Source organism: Bombina bombina, chromosome 6, assembly GCF_027579735.1.
Source record: "Bombina bombina isolate aBomBom1 chromosome 6, aBomBom1.pri, whole genome shotgun sequence".
Taxonomy (NCBI): domain Eukaryota; kingdom Metazoa; phylum Chordata; class Amphibia; order Anura; family Bombinatoridae; genus Bombina; species Bombina bombina.
Genome location: NC_069504.1, coordinates 194,678,478 through 194,702,343, shown reverse-complemented (window position 1 = coordinate 194,702,343; position 23,866 = coordinate 194,678,478). Strand labels below are relative to the sequence as shown.

The window sequence follows — 23,866 nt, the reverse complement described above, 5'->3', positions numbered from 1 at the left end:
TAAGATGGATGCTGCTGAATAAAGTCTGTATTCTTGTTCTAGCTCCTTGCTGTTTGCCAATACATTATAAAAATCATCACAGGTAGAATGTAACAGAGTTAGGCTTCAGGAGTATGCACTTTAACCTCTTTTGCAAATGTGAAAAAAATGCAATGTGCAGAGTTAAATTGCAGCAAAAGGAGGCAAAATAAATAACTAAAGCACATTGCAATTTTTTTTAATGCTTATTTAAAGATTTTTATTATATCATCTGGTTTAGCTTGTTAAAATAATCCTCCATAAAAGATCCAGTAGGCGTTTACTTTTAAGAAAGAAAAGTTTTTCAAAAGTTAGTGATTATTTGTGTTAGAGTTAAAGGGTATAAAGAAACCAATAAAAAAGGAGTTATAGCCAGCTTTCCATCTACCTAACCATTCTTATGTTTAGAAGTAGGTAGCTGAAGCAAAGATAATGCAATTTAACCTCAAAGCTAATAAACACACATTAGTTCTGCAGACGTGAACAGGGCAGGCTGGCATATTTATACCTGTTAATTACAACGTGCCAGCTCTCACATGTAATCTGTATTTTATATATAGTGTGAAATTGCCCACACAGCTGCCACTCTCTCTACTTAATACATTTGCTTCCCTTGGTTCTGTAATTGTCCAGTAAGACAAGTCACTATATCTATCTATCTATCTATCTATCTATCTATCTATCTATCTATCTATCTATCTATCTATCTGTCTGTCTGTCTGTCTATATATATATATATATATATATATATATATATATATATATATATATATATATATATATATATATATATATATAAACAGTCTCAGGTAGGTGCCTACCACATACTATGAGTTGACTAAAACAAAGTGTCAGGGAGGGCCACTGTTTAAACATAGTGCATGTACGTGAGATTCATGCTGGGAGAATTGCCTGGAAATAGAAAACAATCCTAGATATGTTATGTGTGTGTTTTATATAAAACAAATGTAAAATACTGCAAACGTTTTTTTTGGAACTTAAAAAACCAAAACTCTATAACTAAAAAAGAAGGCTACAAATAGAAAATACTGTACTATTCTATATTATATTTCACCTCACACTTCCCAACGTAGAGCAAGGGGCTGGTTAATGGTTAGAGGGAGGGTCATTCTCAGGCACACGTCACAGGAAGCCTATTAGCAGCCAGGCTGATGTGTGTAAAGTATCTTATCCCTATGAGAAGCTTTTTCTCATTGCCTGCCTTCTTCTGCCCTCCCACTTGAGGAAGTGGTGACAGCATGGCCGGAGCCCACACTCCATCAACAAAATGTACAGGGAGACAAGGTAGAAATAGAAAATACGATTTTGTTATTGTTCATCGTAGCAGTTTTGTGCATGGTGCAATAATTGATACTATAAATATGTGTGTATCTGTATAAAGTTGGTGACTACAAATATGTTGTTTGACCATATAGTAAACATAAGCAGATGTGCTCATGTTAGAGTTTGTCATTATTACATTTGCACTTAGAGCACATACTATAAGATCACATGGCTGCATAGAAAATAATAAAAAAAACAGGTTGGTTTTCTGATTAGCAGTTTAAGATCGTTGAATTATACAATGGGAAAACCACAATAAATAATTTATATCCTCATGAGAGCAGTATACTGATGTATATGCAAATGAACAGTCTCCTTCAAACTGTGGCTTAGGCTACTTGTGTAGAAAGTTTTCACAACAATGTTGATATATTCCACTATAAAATATTTTTATTCTATGGTCCCCATTTTTTCAAACTGTCACCTGTCCTTTTGGTTTCATTTTGTATCAAACCAGTAGTGCATTGCTGGAGCTGACACCCATTTCCATTTAACTGTATGTAATAGGCACTACTATAAAGAATAATATGCACAGATACTGATATAAAAATCCAGTGTAAAACCTTTTAAAAACTTACTTAGAAGCTCCCAATTTAGTACTGTTGATGAGATTAGCCTGGGACACCCACTGAAATGGGCTGATACCAGAACCTCCCCCACTCCCCTGCATATGAAAAGACCCATTATACAAACAGAAGCAGTCTGAATTCTGTATACATCAGTATGTATTTAAAATTGTGGGGCTTGTTTGGAGTCTGAAAATCAGAACAATATTTAAAAAGAAAAAAAAAGAAGAAATTTTTTTACAAAAACACACCAAGATGGGCTATATAATTGGATCATCTACAAGATTTTATGCAAAGAAAAATCTAGTGTACAATGTTCCTTTAACTATGAGTTTTTCTCTAGGGCTTATATGCAACAATTAGTGTAGTAGTAAAGTGCTTTAACACGTGAGTGCACAATCTTTTCACTCTTTAATGTCCTTTTATACACCTCTTGCTTTTTTGTCCCATACTCCTAAAAACCACAATCTTTTTTTAAAATGCTGCAATTTGATTTGCAGGTTACAGAATTTGCTTTTTGACTTTACCAGGGAATGTGGATTCCAGTTTTAGCTGGAATATCCCTTTAATGTCCTTTTTATATTATAGAAAAAACAATGTAGTTTAGTGGTCTTGTCGGGGGTGGGGCTGGGCATTTTAAAATTTAGTAGATAACTAATATTGCATGTGAATGTAAATGCTAAATTATTGTTCCTAGTATGCATTACCCTTGCACTAATATAATATATACACAATCTGCGCACTATTTGAAAGCATTTAACTGACTTTGAATTGTTTGCACTCAATACAAAGTTGGTATAATACAGGGGGGAAATTCCAGCCAATCCAAAAGCGTTTTGTGAAATCCCAAGTCAACAAAAGTAAACTGTTTTAAAGCGCTAGAGCAGTGCTTTCCAAACTGTGTGTCGGGACACACTAGTGTGTCAGCAGCAGGGTGTAGGTGTGTCCCTGCTTCAGCACAATTTTTTTTAATTTTTTTTTTGGTTTCTGACTTTCCGCCTGCCTGCTATGCATATCACATGGTTGACACGTGATTGATATCTAGTGGGTCACAGATCATCTTAACCAATTGACGCAGCTCAGTGGGAACTGAAACTATTCCCATTGGCGGCTTTGACGGCACATTGGCTCCTGACTGCACGTGTAGTCTCCTTAATTGGCTTGTGACTGCATGTGTAGTCAGTGAGTGGGACAGCAGTGTGTTTGCAGTGCTGGCAGTAGTCAGTAGGGCTCGCGGAGCTCTAAAGGGCGGCAGCTTAAACGCTGAGCTGAAGTCAGAGGGTTTTTTTTTGCAGCTAGCTCCCAGTAGTGCATTGCTGCTCCTGCTCTTGATATATGGATAGGAAGTGGAAGCTTAAAAATGCTTGATGATGAAATGCGAGTATCTTTATCTAATATTACACCAAATATTCAGAAACTGTGTTCATCCCATCAACCTCATACATCCCATTAAAATAGTAAGTAGCTATTGGTGTTATTAAACCTTTTTTTAATTCTTGCACATACATACGGTTACTTGTAAATACATTGTGTTATTATATAATTTATGTATGTGTCCGTATATTTTAAAACAAGTTAGTTTAACCTTCTGTTTGCTAGTACAACTGAATTAATTACCGTGTCGCGAAATGATGTAGGTCTAAAAAGTGTGTCACCAACATGAAAAGTTTGGAAAGCTCTGCGCTAGAGCATTTTATTAAAACACTATTGCTTGTACAGAACTCTGGGGTTACTGGCCAAAAGCAGACTTTAACCCCTTTGCAGGAGATAATGTGCTGCCAATCCTGAGCTGAAAATGGCAGGTGATTGGTGGCTACACACATATGGTACCCCTTATTGGCTTAGCAGCAGTTTTTAAGTATATATTTAACTCCTTTCTGTTTAGTAATAGTGCAAAAAGATATGCTCTATCGCATAGGTTGGCTTTAAACTGAGTTGATTCAGCCAAGTTTGTGAGATTCTGACTTAGGCCTAATTTCCATTGAGGTGGTAAAGTTTGGAAACTAGTGGTAACTTAAAAAACTCCATAGACTTTAACCCCTTCAAGCTGTTCCATGCCGTCCTAACCACGCTGGGCTTTAGCGCCGTTAGGATGGCATGAAATGTCCTAGCCGTTCTGCTGTATTGAAGCAGCTATGGCTTCCTAACTGGGATCGCGGACTGGAGGGCGTGTATAGCATCATAGGCACTCCCCCCCCAGACCCGATCCCATCATTGAAATCACATGATCGCATGTACGATCATGTGATTTCAATTCTTTACTTATTTGTTTACATCGGAACTTTGTTCCTATGTAACAAATAAGTACCGTCAGGAAGCGGTTATAGACGATACATGTTTTTTTCACCAGTTTTCACAATTTACCCCCTCTCTGAAAACTAGGCCTTACTTTTTTTCCTCTGGATATTTAAAAATTAGGGGATAAGGTCCCTTTATTTTATTTTGAAAAAGTTTGTATTAAGTTTTTTTTCATAACAGGTTTTTCATAACAAGTTTCGACATGTACAGTCAGGTTAATTATAAGCAGTTAGCAAAGTTTCAATGGTGTCTGTCTCTTACACATATTGGGTCGAGACCCTTTTGTACGGTGTCCCCTCAGTTTCAGAAAAGAATATGAATATTTTTAACAAATGTTAAGCAGTAACAAAATCAAATTCTACCTACATGATGGTAACGGAGGATAGTTAACAGTTGGTCCCGGCTCTCTCATAAGTATGCTATAATGTGTTGGTTAGGATTATAGAGACTCTACACTTCTTTGCCTTCTAGCTTCGTGGTACATAATGAAAGGCTCCCACTGTATACTTGGTATTTAAATTCTCAGCAGCTAAGCTAGCCATTTCGTAATGGTGAGTTATTTTTTTTTCAATAAAAGTGAAATTTGGTGGAGTGGATTTCCAATACTGTGCTATGCAAATCCTAACTACCGTGCAAATGGTCATGGCTAATTTTTGATGTTGTTTTAAAATATTGGGAATCGGGAAGTGTAATAAGGTCTGTTCCGGTGACAGTAGTATATGTTTATGGAAAAGATTGCTGAGAAGTTTTGAAGTGTTTTCCCAAATTTCTACCACACTCCCACCACATATGTAGATACATCCCCCTTTCATTACAGCCTCTGTAGCAGAGATTCAAGGAGGGTCCCTCTGAGCCTCCGAATCTGGTCGGATAGATATACCATTTAAATGCTACCTTGAGGTAGTTCTCTTTCAGCATAGCATTGTGTGAAAAAGAGAGGCCTTTGGCTAGATTAGTTAGCCAAGTCTATAAGGACCAGGTCTTATTTAGGTCTTGTTCCCACTTCAGAATATGCGGGGGTTTTGCCTCTCTAGATTTGCTGTTGAAAGTAGGATCGCCGGTTCTTTGGCTAGACATAATGATTCGAAAGTTGTACTCAGTGGTAGTTTGGAGAGCTCAGTTACTGCATGAGTTCTAGACTTTAACTGTAGGTAATGATACCATATATTTTTGTCATTGGGGTCAATGTCTCTGTATTGTTCAAATGAAAGAAAACCTCCGTCAATATATACGTCTGCAATTCTGTACAGTCCTTTGTTAGCCCATTTTGTGTGTGTGTGTGAATCTATTGTGGCTTGTGGTAATACTAGAGGTATTAATTTTGATTTGTCCTGTATTAGGGGAAATTTAGCAGTCAATTTATTCCATAAGAAAATTGTGTGAGACAGCGCTACGTATTTACATAGTGAAGGATGACTATTCTTTTTAGGAGACCATAAGAGTCTATAGATCTGATCAGTATTAGCTATCTGTGATTCTATCTGCGCCCATAAGGGTTGTTTTATATTACTAAACTAATGTATAGTTTGGGCCATCCGAGCTGAATAATAGTAAGATACCAGTTGTGGGAGGTCCCTTTATTTTAAACAGTAAAACCTATCCTCTGTAGCATAACACTTAGTATGTAATCAAGTCTTCTTGATGCCTTTTGTTGTTGGGGCTTGTCCCCCACTTTTGATATAGCTATGTTTACATACAGGAATCATTAGAATGATTTTGTTTATTTGCTGTTGATTAGAATAGCCATATTAATCAATTCATTCAGATGCCAAAATCACATGGTTTCATCTTTAGAATGTGTAAGTGAAACACGTCAGATGACGGTAATGTAATTATGGTCAATGTCACTGTAATTGTTTCTTTATTGGAAATACATATAATTGATTTTTTACGTTGTTTATCTACTTAAAAGGAAGTGGTTTTCTTAAAGGGACAGTAAGATAATAATTAAAATTAAATGGATTGGATCGAGCATGACAATTTGCTTCTATTTATTTTGCTTAGTACTCTTGGAACTTTTTATTAAAGAGTAATCCTAGCTAAGCTTAGGAGTGTGCACATGTCTTTAGCCACCTTGCAGCAGTACTTGTAACAATGCTTATAGCAATATTATACATAGTTGCAAACACTGCTGTCATAGATTGTTCAATACACATACACACTCCTATCAGCCTACCTGGATCCACACATCAACAAAGGATACCAAGATAGCAAAGCAAAGTTGATTATAAAAATAGATTGGAAACTAAAGTCAGAGTTAGGCATTGGTATTTGGATGCTTTGTTAGCATCTGAGTGTGGAAGAAGGCAGCCACTTGCTTCTTGTGTTAGCATCTGAGTGTGGAAGAAGGCAGCCACTTGCTGCTTTTGTTAGCATCTGAGTGTGGAAGAAGGCAGCCACTTGCTGCTTGTGTTTAGCATCTGAGTGTGGAAGAAGGCAGCCACTTGCTGCTTGTGTTTAGCATCTGAGTGTGGAAGAAGGCAGCCACTTGCTGCTTGTGTTTAGCATCTGAGTGTGGAAGAAGGCAGCCACTTGCTGCTTGTGTTTAGCATCTGAGTGTGGAAGAAGGCAGCCACTTGCTGCTTGTGTTTAGCATCTGAGTGTGGAAGAAGGCAGCCACTTGCTGCTTGTGTTTAGCATCTGAGTGTGGAAGAAGGCAGCCACTTGCTGCTTGTGTTTAGCATCTGAGTGTGGAAGAAGGCAGCCACTTGCTGCTTGTGTTTAGCATCTGAGTGTGGAAGAAGGCAGCCACTTGCTGCTTGTGTTTAGCATCTGAGTGTGGAAGAAGGCAGCCACTTGCTGCTTGTGTTTAGCATCTGAGTGTGGAAGAAGGCAGCCACTTGCTGCTTGTGTTTAGCATCTGAGTGTGGAAGAAGGCAGCCACTTGCTGCTTGTGTTTAGCATCTGAGTGTGGAAGAAGGCAGCCACTTGCTGCTTGTGTTTAGCATCTGAGTGTGGAAGAAGGCAGCCACTTGCTGCTTGTGTTTAGCATCTGAGTGTGGAAGAAGGCAGCCACTTGCTGCTTGTGTTTAGCATCTGAGTGTGGAAGAAGGCAGCCACTTGCTGCTTGTGTTTAGCATCTGAGTGTGGAAGAAGGCAGCCACTTGCTGCTTGTGTTTAGCATCTGAGTGTGGAAGAAGGCAGCCACTTGCTGCTTGTGTTTAGCATCTGAGTGTGGAAGAAGGCAGCCACTTGCTGCTTGTGTTTAGCATCTGAGTGTGGAAGAAGGCAGCCACTTGCTGCTTGTGTTTAGCATCTGAGTGTGGAAGAAGGCAGCCACTTGCTGCTTGTGTTTAGCATCTGAGTGTGGAAGAAGGCAGCCACTTGCTGCTTGTGTTTAGCATCTGAGTGTGGAAGAAGGCAGCCACTTGCTGCTTGTGTTTAGCATCTGAGTGTGGAAGAAGGCAGCCACTTGCTGCTTGTGTTTAGCATCTGAGTGTGGAAGAAGGCAGCCACTTGCTGCTTGTGTTTAGCATCTGAGTGTGGAAGAAGGCAGCCACTTGCTGCTTGTGTTTAGCATCTGAGTGTGGAAGAAGGCAGCCACTTGCTGCTTGTGTTTAGCATCTGAGTGTGGAAGAAGGCAGCCACTTGCTGCTTGTGTTTAGCATCTGAGTGTGGAAGAAGGCAGCCACTTGCTGCTTGTGTTTAGCATCTGAGTGTGGAAGAAGGCAGCCACTTGCTGCTTGTGTTTAGCATCTGAGTGTGGAAGAAGGCAGCCACTTGCTGCTTGTGTTTAGCATCTGAGTGTGGAAGAAGGCAGCCACTTGCTGCTTGTGTTTAGCATCTGAGTGTGGAAGAAGGCAGCCACTTGCTGCTTGTGTTTAGCATCTGAGTGTGGAAGAAGGCAGCCACTTGCTGCTTGTGTTTAGCATCTGAGTGTGGAAGAAGGCAGCCACTTGCTGCTTGTGTTTAGCATCTGAGTGTGGAAGAAGGCAGCCACTTGCTGCTTGTGTTTAGCATCTGAGTGTGGAAGAAGGCAGCCACTTGCTGCTTGTGTTTAGCATCTGAGTGTGGAAGAAGGCAGCCACTTGCTGCTTGTGTTTAGCATCTGAGTGTGGAAGAAGGCAGCCACTTGCTGCTTGTGTTTAGCATCTGAGTGTGGAAGAAGGCAGCCACTTGCTGCTTGTGTTTAGCATCTGAGTGTGGAAGAAGGCAGCCACTTGCTGCTTGTGTTTAGCATCTGAGTGTGGAAGAAGGCAGCCACTTGCTGCTTGTGTTTAGCATCTGAGTGTGGAAGAAGGCAGCCACTTGCTGCTTGTGTTTAGCATCTGAGTGTGGAAGAAGGCAGCCACTTGCTGCTTGTGTTTAGCATCTGAGTGTGGAAGAAGGCAGCCACTTGCTGCTTGTGTTTAGCATCTGAGTGTGGAAGAAGGCAGCCACTTGCTGCTTGTGTTTAGCATCTGAGTGTGGAAGAAGGCAGCCACTTGCTGCTTGTGTTTAGCATCTGAGTGTGGAAGAAGGCAGCCACTTGCTGCTTGTGTTTAGCATCTGAGTGTGGAAGAAGGCAGCCACTTGCTGCTTGTGTTTAGCATCTGAGTGTGGAAGAAGGCAGCCACTTGCTGCTTGTGTTTAGCATCTGAGTGTGGAAGAAGGCAGCCACTTGCTGCTTGTGTTTAGCATCTGAGTGTGGAAGAAGGCAGCCACTTGCTGCTTGTGTTTAGCATCTGAGTGTGGAAGAAGGCAGCCACTTGCTGCTTGTGTTTAGCATCTGAGTGTGGAAGAAGGCAGCCACTTGCTGCTTGTGTTTAGCATCTGAGTGTGGAAGAAGGCAGCCACTTGCTGCTTGTGTTTAGCATCTGAGTGTGGAAGAAGGCAGCCACTTGCTGCTTGTGTTTAGCATCTGAGTGTGGAAGAAGGCAGCCACTTGCTGCTTGTGTTTAGCATCTGAGTGTGGAAGAAGGCAGCCACTTGCTGCTTGTGTTTAGCATCTGAGTGTGGAAGAAGGCAGCCACTTGCTGCTTGTGTTTAGCATCTGAGTGTGGAAGAAGGCAGCCACTTGCTGCTTGTGTTTAGCATCTGAGTGTGGAAGAAGGCAGCCACTTGCTGCTTGTGTTTAGCATCTGAGTGTGGAAGAAGGCAGCCACTTGCTGCTTGTGTTTAGCATCTGAGTGTGGAAGAAGGCAGCCACTTGCTGCTTGTGTTTAGCATCTGAGTGTGGAAGAAGGCAGCCACTTGCTGCTTGTGTTTAGCATCTGAGTGTGGAAGAAGGCAGCCACTTGCTGCTTGTGTTTAGCATCTGAGTGTGGAAGAAGGCAGCCACTTGCTGCTTGTGTTTAGCATCTGAGTGTGGAAGAAGGCAGCCACTTGCTGCTTGTGTTTAGCATCTGAGTGTGGAAGAAGGCAGCCACTTGCTGCTTGTGTTTAGCATCTGAGTGTGGAAGAAGGCAGCCACTTGCTGCTTGTGTTTAGCATCTGAGTGTGGAAGAAGGCAGCCACTTGCTGCTTGTGTTTAGCATCTGAGTGTGGAAGAAGGCAGCCACTTGCTGCTTGTGTTTAGCATCTGAGTGTGGAAGAAGGCAGCCACTTGCTGCTTGTGTTTAGCATCTGAGTGTGGAAGAAGGCAGCCACTTGCTGCTTGTGTTTAGCATCTGAGTGTGGAAGAAGGCAGCCACTTGCTGCTTGTGTTTAGCATCTGAGTGTGGAAGAAGGCAGCCACTTGCTGCTTGTGTTTAGCATCTGAGTGTGGAAGAAGGCAGCCACTTGCTGCTTGTGTTTAGCATCTGAGTGTGGAAGAAGGCAGCCACTTGCTGCTTGTGTTTAGCATCTGAGTGTGGAAGAAGGCAGCCACTTGCTGCTTGTGTTTAGCATCTGAGTGTGGAAGAAGGCAGCCACTTGCTGCTTGTGTTTAGCATCTGAGTGTGGAAGAAGGCAGCCACTTGCTGCTTGTGTTTAGCATCTGAGTGTGGAAGAAGGCAGCCACTTGCTGCTTGTGTTTAGCATCTGAGTGTGGAAGAAGGCAGCCACTTGCTGCTTGTGTTTAGCATCTGAGTGTGGAAGAAGGCAGCCACTTGCTGCTTGTGTTTAGCATCTGAGTGTGGAAGAAGGCAGCCACTTGCTGCTTGTGTTTAGCATCTGAGTGTGGAAGAAGGCAGCCACTTGCTGCTTGTGTTTAGCATCTGAGTGTGGAAGAAGGCAGCCACTTGCTATTTTGTGAAAGTGTAACCCACTAAGATCTGTGCAAATCCAAATCTTAGTGTGTTGCTCTTTCACAAGAAGAAATCCGACCAGGAAAAGAACTGAAGGCTGCAAGCGGCCGCCTTCTTCTGCATTTGGATGCAAATGAATGATCAGACTGAACATGCCTAGTCAAAACTTTTGTGATTCAGATAAACCATGCAATATTAAGAGACTTTTCCATTTACTTCCATTATCAAATTGTGCAGTTTTTTATATACACACATTCTGAGGCACCAGCTACTACTTAACACTACTTAAAGGGACATGAAACCCAAAATATCTCTTTCTCCAACATAGGTGTGTCCGGTCCACGGCGTCATCCTTACTTGTGGGATATTCTCTTCCCCAACAGGAAATGGCAAAGAGCCCAGCAAAGCTGGTCACATGATCCCTCCTAGGCTCCGCCTACCCCAGTCATTCTCTTTGCCGTTGTACAGGCAACATCTCCACGGAGATGGCTTAGAGTTTTTTAGTGTTTAACTGTAGTTTTTATTATTCAATCAAGAGTTTGTTATTTTAAAATAGTGCTGGTATGTACTATTTACTCTGAAACAGAAAAGAGATGAAGATTTCTGTTTGTAAGAGGAAAATGATTTTAGCAACCGTTACTAAAATCGATGGCTGTTCCACACAGGACTGTTGAGAGGAATTAACTTCAGTTGGGGGAACAGTGAGCAGACTTTTGCTGCTTGAGGTATGACACTTTCTAACAAGACGATGTAATGCTGGAAGCTGTCATTTTCCCTATGGGAACCGGTAAGCCATTTTTATTACAGACAGTAAATAAGGGCTTCACAAGGGCTTTTTAAGACTGTAGACATTTTCTGGGCTAAATCGATTTATATATAAACATATTTTATTCTCCATAGCCTTGAGGAATTATTTTAATCTTGGGAATTTTGTAAAATAACCGGCAGGCACTGTATTGGACACCTTACTCTCTAGGGGCTTTCCCTAATCATAGGCAGAGTCTCATTTTCGCGCCTGTATTGCGCACTTGTTTTTGAGAAGCATGACATGCAGATGCATGTGTGAGGAGCTCTGATACATAGAAAAGACTTTCTGAAGGCGTCATTTGGTATCGTATTCCCCTTTGGGCTTGGTTGGGTCTCAGCAAAGCAGATACCAGGGACTGTAAAGGGGTTAAATATAAAAACGGCTCCGGTTCCGTTATTTTAAGGGTTAAAGCTTCCAAATTTGGTGTGCAATACTTTTAAGGCTTTAAGACACTGTGGTGAAATTTTGGTGAATTTTGAACAATTCCTTCATACTTTTTCGCAATTGCAGTAATAAAGTGTGTTCAGTTTAAAATTTAAAGTGACAGTAACGGTTTTATTTTAAAACGTTTTTTGTACTTTGTTATCAAGTTTATGCCTGTTTAACATGTCTGAACTGCCAGATAGACTGTGTTCTGAATGTGGGGAAGCCAAGGTTCTTTCTCATTTAAATAGATGTGATTTATGTGACACAAAATTTAGAGAAAATGATGCCCAAGATGATTCCTCAAGTGAGGGGAGTAAGCATGGTACTGCATCATCCCCTCCTTCGTCTACACCAGTCTTGCCCACACAGGAGGCCCCCAGTACATCTGGTGCGCCAATACTCCTTACTATGCAACAATTAACGGCTGTAATGGATAATTCTATCAAAAACATTTTAGCCAAAATGCCCACTTATCAGCGAAAGCGCGACTGCTCTGTTTTAGAAAATACTGAAGAGCATGAGGACGCTGATGATATTGTTTCTGAAGGGCCCCTACACCAGTCTGAGGGGGCCAGGGAGGTTTTGTCTGAGGGAGAAATTTCAGATTCAGGGAAAATTTCTCAACAAGCTGAACCTGATGTGATTACATTTAAATTTAAGTTGGAACATCTCCGCGCTCTGCTTAAGGAGGTGTTATCCACTCTGGATGATTGTGAGAATTTGGTCATCCCAGAGAAACTATGTAAAATGGACAAGTTCCTAGAGGTCCCGGGGCCCCCCGAAGCTTTTCCTATACCCAAGCGGGTGGCGGACATTGTAAATAAAGAATGGGAAAGGCCCGGTATACCTTTCGTCCCTCCCCCCATATTTAAAAAATTGTTTCCTATGGTCGACCCCAGAAAGGACTTATGGCAGACAGTCCCCAAGGTCGAGGGGGCGGTTTCTACTCTAAACAAACGCACCACTATACCCATAGAAGATAGTTGTGCTTTCAAAGATCCTATGGATAAAAAATTAGAAGGTTTGCTTAAAAAGATGTTTGTTCAGCAAGGTTACCTTCTACAACCAATTTCATGCATTGTCCCTGTCACTACAGCCGCGTGTTTCTGGTTCGATGAGCTAGAAAAGGCGATCACTAGTAATTCTCCTTCTTATGAGGAGATTATGGACAGAATCCGTGCTCTCAAATTGGCTAATTCTTTCACCCTAGACGCCACTTTGCAATTGGCTAGGTTAGCGGCAAAAAATTCTGGGTTTGCTATTGTGGCGCGCAGAGCGCTTTGGTTAAAATCTTGGTCAGCGGATGCGTCTTCCAAGAACAAATTGCTTAACATTCCTTTCAAGGGGAAAACGCTGTTTGGCCCTGACTTGAAAGAGATTATCTCTGATATCACTGGGGGCAAGGGCCACGCCCTTCCTCAGGATAGGTCTTTCGAGGCCAAAAATAAACCTAATTTTCGTCCCTTTCGTAGAAACGGACCAGCCCCAAGTGCTACGTCCTCTAAGCAAGAGGGTAATACTTCTCAAGCCAAGCCAGCCTGGAGACCAATGCAAGGCTGGAACAAGGGAAAGCAGGCCAAGAAACCTGCCACTGCTACCAAGACAGCATGAGATGTTGGCCCCCGATCCGGGACCGGATCTGGTGGGGGGCAGACTCTCTCTCTTCGCTCAGGCTTGGGCAAGAGATGTTCTGGATCCTTGGGCGCTAGAAATAGTCTCCCAAGGTTATCTTCTGGATTTCAAGGGGCTTCCCCCAAGGGGGAGGTTCCACAGGTCTCAATTGTCTTCAGACCACATAAAAAAACAGGCATTCTTACATTGTGTAGAAGACCTGTTAAAAATGGGAGTGATTCATCCTGTTCCATTAGGAGAACAAGGGATGGGGTTCTACTCCAATCTGTTCGTAGTTCCCAAAAAAGAGGGAACGTTCAGACCAATCTTAGATCTCAAGATCCTAAACAAGTTTCTCAAGGTTCCATCGTTCAAAATGGAAACCATTCGAACAATTCTTCCTTCCATCCAGGAAGGTCAATTCATGACCACGGTGGATTTAAAGGATGCGTATCTACATATTCCTATCCACAAGGAACATCATCGGTTCCTAAGGTTCGCATTCCTGGACAAGCATTACCAGTTCGTGGCACTTCCGTTCGGATTAGCCACTGCTCCAAGGATTTTCACAAAGGTACTAGGGTCCCTTCTAGCGGTGCTAAGACCAAGGGGCATTGCAGTAGTACCTTACTTGGACGACATTCTGATTCAAGCGTCGTCCCTTCCTCTAGCAAAGGCTCACACGGACATTGTCCTGGCCTTTCTCAGATCTCACGGATGGAAAGTGAACGTAGAAAAGAGTTCTCTATCTCCGTCAACGAGGGTTCCCTTCCTGGGAACAATAATAGACTCCTTAGAAATGAGGATTTTTCTGACAGAGGCCAGAAAAACAAAACTTCTAAACTCTTGTCAAATACTTCATTCCGTTCCTCTTCCTTCCATAGCGCAGTGCATGGAAGTAATAGGTTTGATGGTAGCGGCAATGGACATAGTTCCTTTTGCGCGCATTCATCTAAGACCATTACAACTGTGCATGCTCAGTCAGTGGAATGGGGACTATACAGACTTGTCTCCGACGATACAAGTAAATCAGAGGACCAGAGATTCACTCCGTTGGTGGCTGTCCCTGGACAACCTGTCACAGGGGATGAGCTTCCGCAGACCAGAGTGGGTCATTGTCACGACCGACGCCAGTCTGATGGGCTGGGGCGCGGTCTGGGGACCCCTGAAAGCTCAGGGTCTTTGGTCTCGGGAAGAATCTCTTCTACCGATAAATATTCTGGAACTGAGAGCGATACTCAATGCTCTCAAGGCTTGGCCTCAGCTAGCAAAGGCCAAGTTCATACGGTTTCAATCAGACAACATGACGACTGTTGCGTACATCAACCATCAGGGGGGAACAAGGAGTTCCCTGGCGATGGAAGAAGTGACCAAAATCATTCAATGGGCGGAGACTCACTCCTGCCACTTGTCTGCAATCCACATCCCAGGAGTGGAAAATTGGGAAGCGGATTTTCTGAGTCGTCAGACATTACATCCGGGGGAGTGGGAACTCCATCCGGAAATCTTTGCCCAAATTACTCAACTGTGGGGCATTCCAGACATGGATCTGATGGCCTCTCGTCAGAACTTCAAGGTTCCTTGCTACGGGTCCAGATCCAGGGATCCCAAGGCGACTCTAGTAGATGCACTAGTAGCACCTTGGACCTTCAAACTAGCTTATGTATTCCCGCCGTTTCCTCTCATCCCCAGGCTGGTAGCCAGGATCAATCAGGAGAGGGCATCGGTGATCTTGATAGCTCCTGCGTGGCCACGCAGGACTTGGTATGCAGACCTGGTGAATATGTCATCGGCTCCACCATGGAAGCTACCTTTGAGACGAGACCTTCTTGTTCAAGGTCCGTTCGAACATCCGAATCTGGTCTCACTCCAACTGACTGCTTGGAGATTGAACGCTTGATCTTATCAAAGCGAGGGTTCTCAGATTCTGTTATTGATACTCTTGTTCAGGCCAGAAAGCCTGTAACTAGAAAAATTTACCACAAAATATGGAAAAAATATATCTGTTGGTGTGAATCTAAAGGATTCCCTTGGGACAAGGTAAAAATTCCTAAGATTCTATCCTTTCTTCAAGAAGGATTGGAGAAAGGATTATCTGTAAGTTCCTTGAAGGGACAGATTTCTGCCTTGTCTGTGTTACTTCACAAAAAGCTGGCAGCTGTGCCAGATGTTCAAGCCTTTGTTCAGGCTCTGGTTAGAATCAAGCCTGTTTACAAACCTTTGACTCCTCCTTGGAGTCTCAATTTAGTTCTTTCAGTTCTTCAGGGGGTTCCGTTTGAACCCTTACATTCCGTTGATATTAAGTTATTATCTTGGAAAGTTTTGTTTTTGGTTGCAATTTCTTCTGCTAGAAGAGTTTCAGAATTATCTGCTCTGCAGTGTTCTCCTCCTTATCTGGTGTTCCATGCAGATAAGGTGGTTTTACGTACTAAACCTGGTTTTCTTCCGAAAGTTGTTTCTAACAAAAACATTAACCAGGAGATAGTCGTGCCTTCTTTGTGTCCGAATCCAGTTTCAAAGAAGGAACGTTTGTTGCACAATTTGGATGTTGTTCGCGCTCTAAAATTCTATTTAGATGCTACAAAGGATTTTAGACAAACATCTTCCTTGTTTGTTGTTTATTCTGGTAAAAGGAGAGGTCAAAAAGCAACTTCTACCTCTCTCTCTTTTTGGCTTAAAAGCATCATCAGATTGGCTTATGAGACTGCCGGACGGCAGCCTCCTGAAAGAATCACAGCCCATTCCACTAGGGCTGTGGCTTCCACATGGGCCTTCAAGAACGAGGCTTCTGTTGATCAGATATGTAAGGCAGCGACTTGGTCTTCACTGCACACTTTTACCAAATTTTACAAGTTTGATACTTTTGCTTCTTCTGAGGCTATTTTTGGGAGAAAGGTTTTGCAAGCCGTGGTGCCTTCCATTTAGGTGACCTGATTTGCTCCCTCCCTTCATCCGTGTCCTAAAGCTTTGGTATTGGTTCCCACAAGTAAGGATGACGCCGTGGACCGGACACACCTATGTTGGAGAAAACAGAATTTATGTTTACCTGATAAATTACTTTCTCCAACGGTGTGTCCGGTCCACGGCCCGCCCTGGTTTTTTAATCAGGTCTGATAATTTATTTTCTTTAACTACAGTCACCACGGTATCATATGGTTTCTCCTATGCAAATATTCCTCCTTTACGTCGGTCGAATGACTGGGGTAGGCGGAGCCTAGGAGGGATCATGTGACCAGCTTTGCTGGGCTCTTTGCCATTTCCTGTTGGGGAAGAGAATATCCCACAAGTAAGGATGACGCCGTGGACCGGACACACCGTTGGAGAAAGTAATTTATCAGGTAAACATAAATTCTGTTTTCATGATTCAGATAGAGAATACAATTTTAAACTACATTCCAATTTGCTTAATTCTTTAGCTATCCTTTGTTGAAGAAATATCAATGCACATAGGTGAGCCAATCACACAAGGCATCTATGTACAGCCACCAATCAGCAGCTACTGAACCTAATAGAAGTACATTGGAAAGTTGTTTAAAATAGTATGCTCTTTCTAAATTATATATATATATATATATATATATATATATATATATATATATATATATATATATATAAATAATTTGAATTTCATGTCCCTTTAACCCCTTAAGGACCAGAGACCTTTTCCATTTTCTGACCGTTTGGGACCAAGACTATTTTTACATTTCTGCGGTGTTTGTGTTTAGCTGTAATTTTCCTTTTACTCATTTACTGTACCCACATATTATATATTGTTTTTTTTTGCCATTAAATGGACTTTCTAAAGATACCCATCTTATAATTTACTATAAAAAAATTATAAAATATGATGAAAAAACACACTTTTTCTTAACTTTGACCCCACAAAATCTGTTACACATCTACAACCCAAGCTAAATAGTTTCTAAATTTTGTCCAGAGTTTAGAAATACCAAATGTTTACATGTTCTTTGCTTTTTTTTGTAAGGTATAGGGCAATAAGTACAAGTAGCACTTTGCTATTTCCAAACCATTTTTTCCCCTCAAAATTAGTGATAGTTACATTGGAACACTGATATCTGTCAGGAATCCCTGAATAACCCTTGACATATATACATATATTTTTTTAGTAGACAACCCAAAGTATTGATCTAGGCCCATTTTGGTATATTCCATGCCACCGTTTCACCGGCAAATCTTTCACTTTTTCAAAAACATTTTCACAAATTTTAAGTTTCTCACTGAAATTATTTACAAACAGCTTGTGCAATTATGGCATAAATGGTTGTAAATGCTTCTCTGGGATCCCCTTTGTTGAGAAATAGCAGAGATATATGGCTTTGGTGTTGCTTTTTGGTAATTAGAAGGCCGCTAAATGCTGCTGCGCACCACACTTGTATTGTGCCCAGCAGTGAAGGGGTTAATTAGGGAGCGTGTAGGGTTAATTTTAGCTGTAGTGTAGTAGATAACCCCAATTATTGATCTAGGCGCATTTTGGTATATTTCATGCCACCATTTCACCGCCAAATGCGATCAAATCAAAACAATGTTCACTTTTTCACAAACTTTAGGTTTCACACTGAAATTATTTACAAACGGCTTGTGCAATTATGGCACAAATGGTTGTAAATGCTTCTCTGGGAACCCCTTTGTTCAGAAATAGCAGACATATATGGCTTTGACATTGTTTTTTGGTAATTAGAAGGCCGCTAAATGCTGCTGCCCACCACACTTGTATTATGCTCAGCAGTGAAGGGGAGGGTTAATTTTAGCTTTAGTGTAGAGATCAGCCTCCCACCTGACACATCCCACCCTCTGATCCCTCCCAAACAGCTCTCTTCCCCCACCCCACCCCACAATTGTCCCTGCCATCTTAAGTACTGGCAGAAAGTCTGCCAGTACTAAAATAAAAGGCTTTTTATTTTTTTAATATCTATTCAGCTGTGATGAATCCCTCCCCCCGCTAACTTTGTGCTGCCATCTTGGGTACTGGCAGCTGTCTGCCAGTACCCAGTTTGCCCCCCCCCCCTCAAAATAAAAAGTTTTTTTTTTAATAAAATATATTTTTTTCTGTAGTGTAGCTACCCCCCTCCCACTCCCAGGTCCTTTGATCTGATCTTAATTCCCCCCCCTCCCTCCTTCCCATTCAGGTACATTGGTGGCAGTAGTTGCTGCGCGCACACACTTGCGCACCTCCCTTACGCTCCTGGCACTTGTCGTGCACATTGCACATACAGGAACCGGATGCCGGGTAGCGATGGGCCGCCCACCCGCCTCCCTACTAAGGCTCCCACCCACCAACGATCGGCACCATCGCTACCGGTGCAGAGAGAGCCACAGAAAAAAAAAGGTATTGCAGGATGCCTCAATATCGAGGCATCGCTGCAATACCATGAGAGCTGCTGGAAGCGATCACAATCGCTTCCAGCGCTCAATTAGACCAAAGATGTACCAGGTACGTCCATTATCACTGACAGTTTTTGCAGGACGTACCTTGGTCGTTAAGGGGTTAACATGCGCAAGAGTTCACATTGTATACATATATCAGTCTGTGATTGGCTGATGGTTGTCACATGGGGCAGGCAAGTTGAAGTAAATGTTAAGATTTGTCAGGTAAAAATCTACTGCTCATTTAAGTTCTATAACATTGTCTTTTTTATGCACTAGTTGATTATGCAATTCTGCTGTATTTTATGGTCCTTTAAAATTGTATGCTCTATCTGAATCATGAACATTTTGACTTTACTGTCCCTTTTAATATTTTCAATAATAGGTTGAATCAATGTTGCAATTGATGAGCAGTAACTCACTTATATGATTCTGGCAGCAGCATGATATACTACTTTTACACCAGCTTGTCAATTAGGAGTGATGTGTATCAAGCAGTGAGCAGATTTGATATATTTTAGTCAAAGTAACAACTAACCAGATTACATGAGCAGTACAGAGCAGTGAGACATTCTCCCTGGGATACATGTTTCTGAGTCTGATGTTATAATAAGACATGTGACATTATCTCAGTGCAGGGCAGTTTTAATATTACAACCATACTGTTTAATGTCAAAATATTTACTTACATTATACCAACAAAAATATTATAAGGGAATTTAAGCTAAAAATTCCCTAGAAAATTTATAATTATATGTAGGCAATGCACATTCATTTATTTATTTTGCCTGTAATTTAAATAGAAAATATACTGTTAATTCTGCTCCCCTTTAAAGTGTTCCTAATGATCCATTTTACCTGCTGGAGTTTATTAAATTGTTTACAAATAGCTCTTTTACTTTATTTGAAATAGCAAAATTCCAATACTTATGTATTGGCTAAAGAAAAGCTATGTAAACAAAGCTTGTGTTCTGTCAGACTAGCGAACGGAAGTGATGTTCCGTCAGCTGTCTGATGACAAATCCATACCGTGCATGTGCTTATCATCATAGTCGCATTCCTAAAGACCTACCCATTTTTTCATTGGTCGATATGGGACCAATCAGGGCACGGTGTGTCATTTCTGACGTTATCTTTTTCAAGTGGGGAACCTTTGCGCATGTATACACCTGTTGTCACTGACGACCGAGAAACGAGTTGTTCTACTTTAATTAAAGTCTATATTTTTATAGTAGACTTTTTTTTTTATCACAACTTTTAATTTCACAGTCACTCTATACAGATTTGTGATGTATTATTGTCTAGGCTCTCTCTAATCGAGCTTTGCTGGCATTTCCCGACCAGAGCATTACACATCACTTCAGGAGGCTGCTACTAGAGACCTGCAGATCCAGTAAGGGTGTTCAGCAAGTGTTTTGCCGGAGGGAGAGCTATCTGGACGGCTCTTAAAGGGACAATCAACACCAGAATTTTTGTTGTTTAAAAAGAAAGAAAATCCCTTTATTACCCATTCCCCAGTTTTGCATAACCAACACTGTTATAGAAATACACGTTTTACCTCTGTGATTACCTTGTATCTAAGCCTCTGCAAACTGCCCCCTTATCTCAGTTCTTTTGACAGACTTGCATTTTAGCCAATCAGTGCTCACTCCAGGCTAACTTCACGTGCATGAGCTCAATGTTATCTATATGAAACACATGAACTAATGGCTTCTAGTGGTCAAAATGCATTCAGATTAGAGCCAGTCTTCAAGGTTTAAGAAATTAGCATATGAACCTCCTATCTTTAGCTTTCAACTAAGAATACCAAGAGAACAAAGCAAAATTTGGTGCTAAAGTAAATTGGAAAGTTGTTTAAAATTACATTCCCTATCACACCTACAAAGGATTAATACATCAATAGCATTAATTCAAGAGACACATTTAAATCTAGAGGAATCCATGAAACTTAAATCGACATGGGTGTCAGAAGTAATTTGCGCTCCGACCTCCAATAGAAAAAAATTAGTATATGACAAACTACTCACAATAGTAGACTTAGAAAGCAGATACTTAATACTAAAATTGAAAATAGCAGGATCTATATACACAATATGTAACTTATATGCCCCCAACACAATCAAACCAGAATTCTGGGACTCCCTCCAATCTCAACTACTTCAAGTAGCAGAAGGTTATGTAATAGTTGCAGGCGATTTTAATATGGCACCTCGTTATCCCCTCGATACTATCTTTCAAAATAATACTATCTTTCAAAATCTAGCAGTCAGAGATATCTGGCGGGTCCAAAACCCGGATTTAAAAAATTATACATGTTATTCAAAGGTATTTAAATCATGATCTAGAATTGATCTCATTTTGTAAATGATAGCTTATATCAAAGAGGAGCTAGATCCACTATTTCGGAAATTTGTATCTCAGATCACGCCCCTGTGATGCTAGATATCCCAGTAAATAATCTATCTGCAAGAAGAGCGCGTTTTTTCTATCCAAAATATTTAAATAACGATCCGAAATTCAGCAACTGGCTAAAAAATAAACTAGAAGAATTTTTTCAGTTTAATATTGGATCAGTATCTAATTTCTCGGTTGTCTGGGAGACAGCGAAAGTGGTACTAAGGGGAGAAATCATCGCCTATATGGCGAGGGGCAAGCGCAATTCTCGATTAAAGGAAAAGCAACTAACAGCAGCAGTAAGTAATGCTTATAACAGGTATTTAAATTTTCAATCAGAAGAAAACTGGACTAGATATGCCAAATTGAAAAAAGAACGGGATTCCTTCTTAACAGTCTTAAATATTCGATCAGAACTAAAATATCAAGCGAACTTATATAAATATGGAAATAAATCAGGTAAGCTGTTATCTAAACTAGTAAAAAACTTTAAACATTCACCAACAATAGAATCAATACAGATCAAGGATAGTCATTTGAATGCCCCAGAAGACATATTGGAATCTTTTTACCAACATTATAAAATAATTTATTCATCTACACCTATGGATAAGTCGGCTAGGGATGTGTTCTGGAAAGACTTAAAGATCACGAAATTCAAATCTGAGTTCAGCCAGAAACTAAATAAGCCCATTTCTGAGCTCGAAGTTTCAAAAGCTATCCAATCATTAAAACTTGAGAAAGCTCCAGGTCCGGACGCAATGCCTAACGATTTTTATAAAATCATGGCACCTACCTTAATTCCCCATTTAACTAAACTTTTTAACCAATATTTCTCAGGCGAGGTCCAAATACCAAATACATTTTTAGAATCCAATACTATTTTTCTACTTAAACCTGGGAAAGATCCAGTGAACAGGGACTCATATAGACCAATAGCACTGTTAAACTCCGATTATAAGATATTTACGTCAATTTTAGCAGCAAGATTACAAGGTGGGATAGCAGATGTCATTCATAAAGATCAAGTGGGCTTTATTCGCAATCGCAGTTCAGCAGCAAAAATTAGGCAATTACTTCTAATCATTGACTATTTTAAGAATGTCGAAGAGAGTATATTGAAAGAACAGCCCGATGCCGCAATATTAGCAGTAGACGCCGAAAAGGCATTTGATCGTGTTAATCATGATTTCTTATTAGACGCCGTACAACGCTTTGGAATTGATAACAAATTTTATAAACTGGTGGAAAATATGTTTATACTCATCCACGAGCCTAGTTATTAATGGGCATGTATCAGATACAATCAGAATGTAAAGAGGAACCCGTCAAGGATGTCCTCTTTCACCTCTATTATTTGATCTAGCAATTGAACCACTTGCAATGAAAGTTAGACATCAGATTGAGGGAATAAAAATTCACAAAAAAAGAGGTGAAGGTCTCTCTATATGCCGATGACCTGCTACTATATATCTCAAACACTTCTTCAAATATTCCCAAATTTAATAAAATAGTAGATTTATATGGTCGATGTTCAGGATATAAAATAAACAACACAAAGTCTGAACTATTGTGGCTGAGGAAAACGAAAGATTCCTGTACAAAACATCCTTACAAACTAGTTAGAAGTTCCTTTAGGTATCTAGGAATCATAATATCAGACAATCCCCAAGATTGGTACTCTCTAAATATATCTCCTATATTAAAACAAGCTCTGAGCTACATGAAGAATTGGCAACATCTGCCACTCTCCATCTCAGGGCGAATAGCTCTTTACAAAATGACTATCCTTCCCAAGATTCTTTACATCTTGCAGAACCTTCCTGTTATGATAAAAATATATGATATAAAGAAATTTTAATTCTACTCTTAGAAGTTTTATATGGTATTCGAAAAAACCTAGAATTTCACTTCAAAAACTAGCCTTCCCTAAGCAATATGCCGGACTGGCACTCTCTGATTTGCATTCTTATAATCTTGCTTTTCTAGGTCGTATAGCTTCTGACTGGATAGCAGAAGCAGATTACTTCACAGACAATGATCTTGAGGCAAATATAATATTCCCATTAATTCCATTATCTTTGCTACACTTGTCTTATAATTCTATACCTAAACAGGTAAAGAAGCTTAAAACAATCTCCATAATCATTAAGGCGTGGAAAAAGATTGGAGCAAAAGTTGGAATTAACACAGATATACCTAAACATCAAATTCTTATCGGCAATCCAGAATTCCAAGAAGGATCTTCTTCATCTATTCTGATGAAATGGAAGAGACAGGGAATATACTATGCACGACAAATGGTTAATTTTGAGACAGGGAACATTAAATCCTTTGAAGACTTAAAACAAGAGTATAGCTTGGACAATCGTGACTTTTTTTACATATCTGCAAGTTAGACACTACGTAACACAATTCATAAGTTCCTGTGGAATTGGACATGGGGTAGGTTAGGGAACTGGCCAGTTCTGATCAAAGCCAGACTTCTATCTCTCCGTGATACACATATATGGTAGGGTTTAAGGGTGAAGACTATGTCAAACAAATAGCTCAAAAATGGACAAATCTCTTTACGATTAATATTGATCATGAGAAGCAGGTTTCACGTTCCATAGTCTTACTTTTTGAGACCACAATAGCTGAGACTTGGAGGGAGTCCCATGTGAAACTCATGCACTTAACATACTATTCCCCAGATAAAGGTTATAAATGGCATAATACAAACTTCAATAGCTGTCCTAAATGTAGATTACCAGCGGCCGACATAATTCATGTACTATGGTCTTGCCCTAAACTGCAACAACTCTGGCTTAAAATAGAATTTTGGATAGAAAAAGTCTTAAAAATAACTCCTCTAAAGCTTACAGGCA

The 23,866-nt window shown here is 40.7% G+C and overlaps 1 protein-coding gene across 1 annotated transcript in view; it reads left to right on the top strand.

Annotated features, from left to right (window-relative positions):
- The first annotated feature begins 1,222 nt into the window (after nt 1-1,222).
- Nucleotides 1,223-23,866, top strand: part of ZNF277 (zinc finger protein 277) — a 543,940-nt gene continuing 521,296 nt past the window's right edge. Inside the window, exon 1 of the mRNA XM_053716721.1 lies at nt 1,223-1,323. Coding sequence (XP_053572696.1) covers nt 1,278-1,323 — 46 coding nt within the window. The 5' untranslated portion in view covers nt 1,223-1,277. The remainder of the gene's footprint in view (nt 1,324-23,866) is intronic.